This window comes from Cottoperca gobio, chromosome 17, assembly GCF_900634415.1.
Source record: "Cottoperca gobio chromosome 17, fCotGob3.1, whole genome shotgun sequence".
Taxonomy (NCBI): domain Eukaryota; kingdom Metazoa; phylum Chordata; class Actinopteri; order Perciformes; family Bovichtidae; genus Cottoperca; species Cottoperca gobio.
In genome coordinates this window covers 12927890-12939295 of record NC_041371.1, presented here as the reverse complement: position 1 = coordinate 12939295, position 11406 = coordinate 12927890, and the positions used below count along the sequence as shown (strand labels likewise).

General features: G+C 41.5%; 1 protein-coding gene across 1 annotated transcript in view; it reads right to left on the bottom strand.

The window, feature by feature from the left end:
* Positions 1-276: 276 nt before the first annotated feature.
* The window catches only part of LOC115022344 (zonadhesin), a 142593-nt gene continuing 131463 nt past the window's right edge, over positions 277-11406 (bottom strand). The window contains exons 9-24 of the mRNA XM_029453312.1: positions 10595-10732; positions 10250-10506; positions 10067-10151; positions 9820-9891; positions 9207-9353; positions 7350-7589; positions 7103-7240; positions 6474-6730; positions 6234-6318; positions 5003-6037; positions 3915-4919; positions 2975-3183; positions 2680-2836; positions 2198-2574; positions 1162-1291; positions 277-967 (exon numbers count right to left, since the gene is read on the bottom strand). Of these exons, the coding sequence (XP_029309172.1) occupies positions 825-967; positions 1162-1291; positions 2198-2574; positions 2680-2836; positions 2975-3183; positions 3915-4919; positions 5003-6037; positions 6234-6318; positions 6474-6730; positions 7103-7240; positions 7350-7589; positions 9207-9353; positions 9820-9891; positions 10067-10151; positions 10250-10506; positions 10595-10732 (4475 nt within the window). The 3' untranslated portion in view covers positions 277-824. The remainder of the gene's footprint in view (positions 968-1161; positions 1292-2197; positions 2575-2679; positions 2837-2974; positions 3184-3914; positions 4920-5002; positions 6038-6233; positions 6319-6473; positions 6731-7102; positions 7241-7349; positions 7590-9206; positions 9354-9819; positions 9892-10066; positions 10152-10249; positions 10507-10594; positions 10733-11406) is intronic.

The following is an 11406-nucleotide window of genomic DNA, read 5'->3' as shown; positions in this document are numbered from 1 at the left end:
TGGCTGCTGAGTGTAACCACGGCTTATTTATACAGGTACACTCCTGATAACAATACTCCTATTGTCTGCCAGGAAAAAACAACTACTTTGTCTTCACAGAATAATATCATGTTACTGATGGTTTTTTTTATGTAATGATTAGACTCAGATAGACTGTAGATATGTCAAGAATGCTGTTGTAGCTACATTTGAAGCTGACATGTCTAGACAAATGGTGACACAAATGTAACCACAGTGCATGTTTATTAGAACATTAAAGATTCAATACACAGGCATATTCAAATACACATTATGGCCAAGTGAAAGTAACATAATGAGTTTCTTTCCAACAGTATTGGAGAGTGATACATACATCCATTTGTAGTCATGCATAATCATTATTTATCATACAGTATATGAACCGCTGTAAGAACATCAATAGTATGCTTGGCAATAACACAAACAGTAAAGTGTGATATATTGTCACAGAGTGCAAAGATTATAAAGATGTTAGAGATTTTAGAAAGGCGAGTAACTTTTCTGCACTGTGGGTAACATTTTTTATTAGGATATACTTTGTGTATAACATTAAAACGTTATCATCGTCCGGTATTTATTGTCCTGCAGAGCTGGAGGTAAAGAAAGCTTCATTGCTTCGTATGTTCATGCCAAGTTATGTTTTGGCAGCGTAGGTTTGGGAAATAATATGCTGTCTAAGGAAAGACTGAGATTAGCATTCATTTGGTCTGTTCTTATTTTATAAGGTATTAGGGTGCAGTTGCAGTATCAAAACTTCCTCAGGGTATTTTTAAGTGCCATGTCTAATCCTTACATCCATGTGATCTTCACACTCTCCAGCTCTCTCCAAACTCTTGAACACTCCTGGCCCTGGTACCGTCTGGCTTCGTCCAGTCGTTCTGTTTATGACCGTCAAAGTTCCCACACAGACCCCCTAGCTTCCTTTTATATATGCGTGGTAGAATGATCTCTGCAGAAACAGCATCAACAATACAATGTTACTTAAAGCAGTGAGTGTATAACTCTCTTCCAGAAGAAATTACTAATTTGTTGACAATGTATGAAATTATAAACTATGATTTAAGGTTTTGTCGATGAATCCTACAAATATCTGTGCTACTGCTATTTCCATTAGACTTCTTAAGTGAGGTGGAGATTAGTTACCTGCTTTGCTGTGTCCATCAAACGACACCGAGAGGCCAAAGTCGGTCTTCAGGTAGATGCGAGAGGAATGCTCCCAGATGTGTAGACCAGCAGTCGGTGTGGCGGGAATATTAGTTCTCCTTCCATCCACCTGGAGGGAGATGAAGAGGGGGATGTGTCAATGTAATTTATCATATGTAAGTAGACTTGTCTGATATAGTATTCATTCTTCTATGATTATGTATATTTTGTGCAGCGATTCACAAAAGAATTGTCTCACTAAACTAAGATGGTGAACGTGGTAAACATTACACCTTCTTTACATTAGCGTGTTACTAATGTCATTGCGTGCTTCTTAGCATGCTGACGTTAGCATTTAGCTCAAAGGTCCACTGTGTGTAAGTACAACCTAATTGACGTTATGACGTTATAATTTACCTTCACCTAGTTCTTATTTTGACTCAATAGAACTTGAGCAAATCATAAAGCAACTCAATGGAAACTCCGTAAACGTTAGGTGTTGAATCTGTGCAGGACTCTGCTGGCCTCCGGCTGCTAACAGCTAATTTTAACTAGCTGTCCTCTTCCCGATTTTAACATTCAACACCAATTTTGTTGTTCACAATGTAGCATTATCAGGAAAAACGTGTGTACAAACTGAAACGTGATACAGTCAAGGAAGCATGTGATTCCAAGGAATTGGACAGCTAGGCTCTACAGGCAAGGGCTTTATAATAGTAACATCTCTCTCTCTCTCTCTCTCTCTCTCTCTCTCTCTCTCTCTCATCACAAACACGTGTAATTTGCCAATAGGGAAATAACATATTACAGAGCATAATTTAGCATGCATCATCTGCCTCACTGCTGTTGTATCACCTCACAGAGAAAATATGAAAGAAGCACTGGTTATTTCCCTCAGCGCTTTCACAAATGTCTGTGGGCTGGGAAAAAATATGATGATATTGTCCCATGAACAAAATATTGTGTCTGCTGAAAAGGAGCAACAGGAAAATGAGATGGAGGCAGTGTGTTGTTGAAAATGCCAATTGATACTTACGACCAGCCTCCGATTTTTCTTGAATACCACAATGTGATCGTACACTCTGATCTTAAGCTCTCGTAATCTGTAGTGTTCCTTATGCTCTTCACTGGACTCATCATTGTGATTGCTATCATCATCATCTTCTTCATCATCATCGTCATCTTCATCCCTAACTCTACGACTTTGGTCTTCTTCACTGCTACTGTCATCATGATGCTGACTATCATCCTCGTCCTCTACGGTATTGATGCCCTCGATGTAGACTTGTGGAAGGTTATCTGGCAAGTTGTTGGTCCGGACCAGCACATATGAGTGGTCACCTTCAAAGTCGTGCTTCATTTTATCAAAGGTTCTGTACTCAGGGTCTCCCCTGATAGTGCACTCACTGAAGCCTGTGGAGCAACAAGTGTAGAGCAATTCATAAATGAGTTAACAAGATGTAACATGGTTTAAATACAGCCCAGTTCAATACAGTTAAATGTTGACATTTACAGTACCTGTAGGCTGGCAGTAATAATCGCCCTCCTCATTTTGAAGGCAGACAGCATTTCCATCACACTCCTCTTCGTCATCGCAGTCAATCTTCCCCACGCCATCATCTTCCTCACATTCACATTTCTGACCGCAGTGATTTGAGTACCACACTTCGTCGAACTGACACGAAAGACAAAGTCATCATACTGCTACATGCACCATTTTTGGCACTAATGCTTGTGTTTTCAGAAAGTAGACCTAAGTATTTGACGCTGTATACAACTTGTGCCATTGATGAAGAGTCATTCTGTCACTCACATGATGTTTGGTGCCATTCCTGTCCACACATCCACATTGTTGGATAGGCACACAAACCCTCCCTTTCCGCACAAAGCCTTCATCACATACACATCCCTGCACACAACCCTCATCGTTACTGCAGCGTGGTGGGCCATTCAGGTGTGTACAGGTTGGACTGCAAGTAGGGACACAAGTGGTGTGATGACTGTTCTCTGCACAAGAGGGGGCTAAAGAGACAGAGTGGAGTCATAAGCTTAAAATGACAAACAAAAAAGGTCTATACAATCAATGTATATAAGGTGTTCTTAATGTTCAGTTATAAGTACTTTTATTAAAACCGATGTCATATGATATTGTTAAGCTATGTTTGAGACACATTGAGGACTTTAATTCAATAAATTCAACTATATGATCATGCCATTTTCAACAATTTGTTGTTCTGGATTAATCATCTAAAGTGTTTTTGTTTAAATAACGTTACTTTATTAAACAGATCAGACCAGGTTACATCTCATCATAATTATGAACATGCCCACAGCCTCAAATATTGGTCTGGAGAGCTGCAGTGTTTATTCATATACAAACTGAAACCTACACTGTACAGTTACTATCACTTGACAACTTTACTGTTCTCCTTTGCTCTGATCGCACCTGTCACACCTGTCTGCGCCACCTCTCTCTCTGTCAATCGACCACATAGTTTCTCCAAGACGCTACTGTTGTCAACACCTTACCTTACTACAAGATTTGACCATGTTTAAAGCACATATACTAGAAAATATACATTTTATAGCCCTACAGAGAAAAACAACCCATGTGTATTAAGGAAGCTTTGCTGTGGTCTATCCACATTCAATTTCTTAGGGTATCACCACTGGTGCCTAACCTGTGAGTTGTAAATTATACATTATGGGAAACCCAGATCGTATATATAGAGAAATACAAATTTCTAACTTACTTGGTACAGGTGTAATTGGTGGTTTTGGTCTCCCTGTTGTTGTAGATCGTGATGTAGTTGTAGTCTGAGGTCTCCCTGTTGTCGAATGTGGTTTAATAGTTGTTGTTGGTTGTGGTCCAGCTGTTGTTGTGGGTTGTGGTCTCAATGTTGTTGTAGGCTCTGATGTAGCTGTCGTGGTTTGGGGTTTAACTGTGGTAGGTGGATGTGGTTTGACAGTTGTTTGTGGCTGTGGTTGAGCTGTGGTTGGTGGTTGTGGTTTGACAGTTGTTTGTGGCTGTGGTTGAACTGTGGTTGGTGGTTGTGGTTTGACTGTTGTTTGTGGCTGTGGTTGAGCTGTGGTTGGTGGTTGTGGTTTAACTGTTGTTTGTGGCTGTGGTTGAGCTGTTGTTGGTGGTTGTGGTTTGACTGTTGTTTGTGGCTGTGGTTGAGCTGTAGTAGGTGGATGTGGTTTGACTGTTGTTTGTGGCTGTGGTTGAGCTGTGGTTGGTGGTTGTGGTTTGACTGTTGTTTGTGGCTGTGGTTGAGCTGTGGTAGGTGGATGTGGTTTGACTGTTGTTTGTGGCTGTGGTTGATCTGTGGTTGGTGGTTGTGGTTTGACTGTTGTTTGTGGCTGTGGTTGAGCTGTGGTTGGTGGCTGTGGTTTGACTGTTGTTTGTGGCTGTGGTTGAGCTGTGGTTGGTGGTTGTGGTTTAACTGTTGTTTGTGGCTGTGGTTTAACTGTTGTTTGTGGCTGTGGTTGAGCTGTGGTAGGTGGATGTGGTTTGACTGTTGTTTGTGACTGTGGTTGTGCTGTGGTAGGTGGTTGTGGTTTAACTGTTGTTGGTGGTTGTGGTTTAACTGTTGTTTGTGGCTGTGGTTGAGCTGTGGTTGGTGGTTGTGGTTTAACTGTTGTTTGTGGCTGTGGTTGAGCTGTGGTTGGTGGTTGTGGTTTAACTGTTGTTTGTGGCTGTGGTTGAGCTGTGGTAGGTGGATGTGGTTTGACTGTTGTTTGTGGCTGTGGTTGAGCTGTGGTTGGTGGTTGTGGTTTAACTGTTGTTTGTGGCTGTGGTTGAGCTGTGGTAGGTGGATGTGGTTTGACTGTTGTTTGCGGCTGTGGTTGAGCTGTGGTTGGTGGTTGTGGTTTAACTGTTGTTTGTGGCTGTGGTTTAACTGTGGTAGGTGGATGTGGTTTGACTGTTGTTTGTGGCTGTGGTTGATCTGTGGTTGGTGGTTGTGGTTTGACAGTTGTTTGTGGCTGTGGTTGAGCTGTGGTTGGTGGTTGTGGTTTGACTGTTGTTTGTGGCTGTGGTTGAGCTGTGGTAGGTGGATGTGGTTTGACTGTTGTTTGTGGCTGTGGTTGAGCTGTGGTTGGTGGTTGTGGTTTAACTGTTGTTTGTGGCTGTGGTTGAGCTGTGGTAGGTGGATGTGGTTTGACTGTTGTTTGCGGCTGTGGTTGAGCTGTGGTTGGTGGTTGTGGTTTAACTGTTGTTTGTGGCTGTGGTTTAACTGTGGTAGGTGGATGTGGTTTGACTGTTGTTTGTGGCTGTGGTTGATCTGTGGTTGGTGGTTGTGGTTTGACAGTTGTTTGTGGCTGTGGTTGAGCTGTGGTTGGTGGTTGTGGTTTGACTGTTGTTTGTGGCTGTGGTTGAGCTGTGGTAGGTGGATGTGGTTTGACTGTTGTTTGTGGCTGTGGTTGAGCTGTGGTAGGTGGATGTGGTTTGACTGTTGTTTGCGGCTGTGGTTGAGCTGTGGTTGGTGGTTGTGGTTTAACTGTTGTTTGTGGCTGTGGTTTAACTGTGGTAGGTGGATGTGGTTTGACTGTTGTTTGTGGCTGTGGTTGATCTGTGGTTGGTGGTTGTGGTTTGACAGTTGTTTGTGGCTGTGGTTGAGCTGTGGTTGGTGGTTGTGGTTTGACTGTTGTTTGTGGCTGTGGTTGAGCTGTGGTAGGTGGATGTGGTTTGACTGTTGTTTGTGGCTGTGGTTGATCTTTGGTTGGTGGTTGTGGTTTGACAGTTGTTTGTGGCTGTGGTTGAGCTGTGGTTGGTGGTTGTGGTTTGACTGTTGTTTGTGGCTGTGGTTGAGCTGTGGTAGGTGGATGTGGTTTGACTGTTGTTTGTGGCTGAGTTTCGGTTGGAGGTTGTGGTCTAGTTGATGTTTGTGGTTGTGTTGAGCTGTTTCCTGGAGGATGCTCTGGACCTACTGTTGTGTAGTGGATTGAATGTTGTGGGAACAGGGGTTGTTGGTTTAGCTGGGTGTGTAATTACATTTCACTATCAAGTCAGTCACATTTTTATTTATGTGTGTGAACTAAATTGAATGTCAGTGGAAGGACAACATTACCTGTGCAGTGCCCACGATTAAGTGATACATCATCTATTGCAACATCAGACTGATCGTTGGAACCTCTTCGCCCCTCAAATATGACCTAAAATTAAGTGCACAGGTTAACGTCAGCACAGTATACATGTTATAGCACACATATTCATTAAGTCTAATTACACTTATATGTTGTTGGACACGTTTAGTGTTTTGCTCTGCACATTTCTAACATTAGACAGGCCATAAGAAGAAAAGTTTCACCTGGAAAGCTCCAGTTGTTGTGATGTCCACCTGAGCCAGTTGCCACACATTTCCTTGGTCATTTCTCTTCCACCAAACAGCATCGGCTAATCTGTCTTGGAGCAGGTACACATGGAGGCCCATTGTGTCGGCTGAACCGTACATATGATACCAGAACTGCAGACACTTAGGACCAGAGTCGGAACACTCAGAGCTAATGAGACGAGCCGTGTCTCCATGTGACGCACTGTTGGCTTCGATGTAAAGATAGTTGCCATCTGGTTAAAGACACAATAGTTAGCTAAGTTAAAGTAATGCACAGCATATTATAAAGGTTTCTTAGATAATGTTATCAGTTCAAGGTACAGTATGTCAAGTTGCAGCTGAAAAAGGTTGCTAAATGTTGACAATGCAAATGTCTTTTAAAGAAACTGCTCTACTTGCACATCCTCAGGATTCTAATGAAAATATATCTTATCTTGATGTAATACAATACAACACTAACTCTGAGCCAACAGACCATTCCGGTTGGACAAGGAAGAACTATAAGTTCCTTTTGTAAGTGTGACTGTGGCTGATGTTAAACTGGCAAAGAATGTGTTGACAGTTCTACACCAACTTTACTTGACTTATGTCAGAAGGCTAATTACCTCTTGTGGTGTGATCCGAAGAGGGCCCAGTCATCATAGTAGGAGTGGAGCCACTATGTCTTGTCCAATCAAAAACATCAGTAAGAAGTTGGTCCCACTGACATAGATCTTTTTCAAAATTGCAGTCAAGTTGGCATACTGGAAACAAAAGTCAGACTAAACTTTAGTTCACTGGAAATCACAAAAACTGGATGGAAGTCCCAACATCCAGGAATGTACAAGTGCTGTTGTGGAAATAGAACTGTACCTGAATGTGGTGGTCTGTTATCTGAATCTTCAGTAACATTCACTTTATTAAACGTTGTTGTTGCTTCCACTACGGAAGGTATGGTGACATTTGCTACAGGGGGCTGTGCTGTAACGGGGAGCTGGGCAGTAACATTGACCAGAGGAGGCTCTGGAGCTGCAGTGGTTGGCACAGGGACACTTGAAGGAGCTGTGTTTCCATCAGGTTTAGGAGGTCTTGTTGCCACAGCACCACTCAGATCTGCAACAGTTTGAGTAAGGTGCAAATGAAAACATTATCAAGCTACACAGCCTTAACGGTTTAATGTTAAGACAATTTCCTTCAACTAAATAGCTCAAAAACAGAGGCTATTTTAGTTGGCACACCACACCAGGTCCAGTCTTCCCCCATAACCCACATCACCTTTTCTGGTCAAAACATACCCCAATCACCATCAGTCACCAACCTAGGTGTAAGATTTGACCCTCATCTGACCTTTGATACCCACATCAAACATCTGTGCAAGACCTCCTTCTACCACCTCAGGAACATTGCAAAACTCCGCCCCACACTCTCCCTGTCAGATGCTGAACAACTCGTCCACGCCTTTGTCTCCTCAAGGTTGGACTACTGCAACGCTCTCCTCATCGGGATTCCAAGCGGGAGCCTTCAAAAGCTCCAATATATCCAGAACAGCGCCGCTAGGATCCTGATGAGGGTGCGAAAATATAACCACATCACACCCATTCTCCACTCCTTCCACTGGCTTCCTGTCGCATTCAGGATCGAATACAAAATCTCCCTACTCACCCATCAGTGCATACATGGAAATGCTCCTCCGTATCTCAAGGAACTCCTCCCCCAACAAACCTCCACACGCAACCTCCGCTCCTCTAAAAAAACTTTGCTCCACCCCCCCAGGACCAAGCTCCACACCATGGGCGATCTGGCCTTCTGCTCAGCAGTTCCTCACCTGTGTAATTCCCTCCCAGAACACCTGAGGGCTCCACAGGCCACCAACTCCCTCAAGAGGGGCCTAAAAACCTTTCTCTTCACAAAAGCCTTTCCGTAAAATCTTATGTCTGTTGTTGTTGTTGTTGTTGTTGTTGTCCTGCATTTTAGGGCCTTGAGATTGCTTTTAGCTTTGAAAGGCGCTTTATAAATACTATTTATTATTATTATTATTATTATTATTATTATTATTATTATTATTATTATTATTATTATTATTATTAATGTGTAATTCCAAGCCACCTGCTTCTTCTCCCTCTGTACTGAGGGCAGACTGGCGCTTCAGTGACTCACTATTACCTCTAGAGGAACAAGTGGTATTACAAGACTGGAAGGAGCGGAACTAGTCAGTTAGCATGCTAATATCAGTAGATAGCTCCAAAAAAAATACATAGACGTCTTTGACATAACATTGACACTGTTACTTCTTCACATTCTGTTGATAATGTTAGTTAATGTTTTAAGTTAAAATTCTGGCATATCTTAAACATTGAACCTTTTAAGATAAATAACATTTTATAGGCTTATTCAGTGTGCACTTTTCTTACCAGAGCATCGACCACGATAAAGCTTTACATCATCTATTGCCAAATCGGACTCTTCGTTGGAGCCTCTACGCCCCTCAATGATGATCTGAGTTAGGAAAAAATGGATTTGTTATTATTTGTACTCTTTTATAGTTAATATTTTACCATTACAACATCATTGGCTGAAAATCCTTAAAATAATCTGAGTGGCTGGTCGAAGATGTCACACCTGGAAAGCTCCAGTTGTTGTGATGTCCACCTGAGCCAGTTGCCACATATTCCCTTGGTCATTTCTCTTCCACCAAACAGCATCGGCTAATCTGTCTTGGAGAAGGTAAACATGGAGGCCCAATTGTGTCGGCTGAACCGTACATATGGTACCAGAACTGCAGACACTTAGGACCAGAGTCGGAGCACTCAGAGCTGATGAGACGAGCCGTGTCTCCATGGGTCACACTGCTGGCCTCGATGTAAAGATAATGGCCATCTAGAAACGAGGAATAAAATGACAAAACATTTCAGATACACTTTCTTTGTTCAGAAAGATATTTTCCTTACATCTGTATATTATCTGTCACCATTTATAAAATTAAATAAAGAAAGAGTATATTACCACCAGTGTGGTCAGCAGATGGACCAGTCATTAGAGTGGGGGTGGAACCACTTTGCCATGTCCAGTCAAAAGCATCTGTGATCATCTGATTCCAGCTACAAAGATTGCTGTCGAAGCTACAGTCTATATTGCACACTATAAGGGAAACATTTGCAAAAAATGAACATTAGCTCAGTCTTGAGGCCCTTATGCAACTTCCTAAAAATGTAGACAATCTGTGTCTTCATTACGATTAGAAATTGCTCACTCACTAAACATAAATGTTCATTTTTAACCATACTTCAGCTTTCTAAAGCAGAAACAAGTGGCCAATAAAATATTTGCTTCCCTGTGCACTTACCTGGGTGTGAGGGGAGGACTTCCGCACTTGTGGAAGGAAACTTGGTTCCACTAACCAGATCAGGGAAGCTACCTAAAGGAAGGGATTATTGATGATGTTTAAACTCTGAGATATCTGGTATGGGCATGATTTGAAATCTTAATGTATTTACACCATTAGAAATGTCACAATTAAAGTTATGATACAGTTTTTCTTCAGTCAAATTTAGAATGTTTTGTTCTCCTTTTTAGTTAGAGATGAATGTCACCTGAGCATGATCCAAAGTTCATGGAAATGTCATCGATGGCCACATCTGATTGAGCATCAGAGCCTCTAATTCCCTCCACTATAATCTAAAAGAGGTTATAGGGAAATATAATGTTTCAGTATATAATTGCAATAAGATACTCTTTCAGGCTAATATATTGTCTGTATATAGTGTTAGACTTACTTGGAATGCACCAGCCACTTTGATGTCAACATATCCTGGATACCATTCTGGCCCTTGGTTGTTCATCTTGGACCAGAGCTTGGTAATTTTATTGTCTTTGAGCAGGTAGATATTGAGGGCCATGGCTGTAGCTGAACCATACATATGGTACCAGAAGTGCAGGCAGAGTGGGCCATCATAATGGCACATTGAGCTCCATAGACGAGCTGAATCTCCATGGGTTACATTATTTCCCTCAATATACATATAGAAACCAGCTAGAGAAAAATAGCACAAAAACAATAATGAAATACCGATGCAGCAACACAACAGATGTGATAGTGTGGCACGACATTAGGTTTTTACCTCCAGTGGTGTGGTCTTGGTTTGGGCCAGTTGAGCTTGATGGTGTGGGTCCTGAATGCCTTGTCCAATCAAAACTGTCCTGTACCAGCTGCTCCCACCCACACAGACTTTTTTCAAAGTCACAGTTTATGGGACAGACTATGAAAAATCATATAAACACAATCGAAATCACAAGTATTATGAGTTAATTATGGGTAGGAATATAACACTGCGGAAAATATAATGTAAAATAAATTATCCACAAAAAAATATTTTATCCAGTCTGTAGATAATTATACCAGGGTCATTCAAATGTTTTCAAATACATTTATACATTAAACGTCTGTAAAGGTTTTGGAGGCAAGCATAGTAACATTCTGTTCTGAATTATTAATTATTAATTTAATTTTGCCACTGATTATCCGAATCAGTAACAAAAAAACATTCCCAACCCTGAACGCTCTTACGAGTCTGATCTGGTGATGAAGAGGTGGGAGTTGTAGGTGTTGGAAGAGTTGCAGTGGTTTGGGGGTCAGCTGAAATGGGGACAACAACAAAACAAAAAGCCAAACAAACAAACAAAGAAACAAACAAAAAAAAGAAAATGAGTTTACCACTTTAGCGTTTTTGGCACTCAAGATATTTTAACAAAAAAAATAAAAATAAAAGATTGCCTCGGTCAGGGTTCTGGGCCTAGTTGCTTATGCAATGGGCCGGCCCTGCACCATAATCCAAAGAATGAAAAGCGACAGCATATAGTTTTGAAGACATCATTGGAAAATAAAATAAGTAAGAAATATAGGAAATTAAACTTCATTTAATCTTTAGTGCTA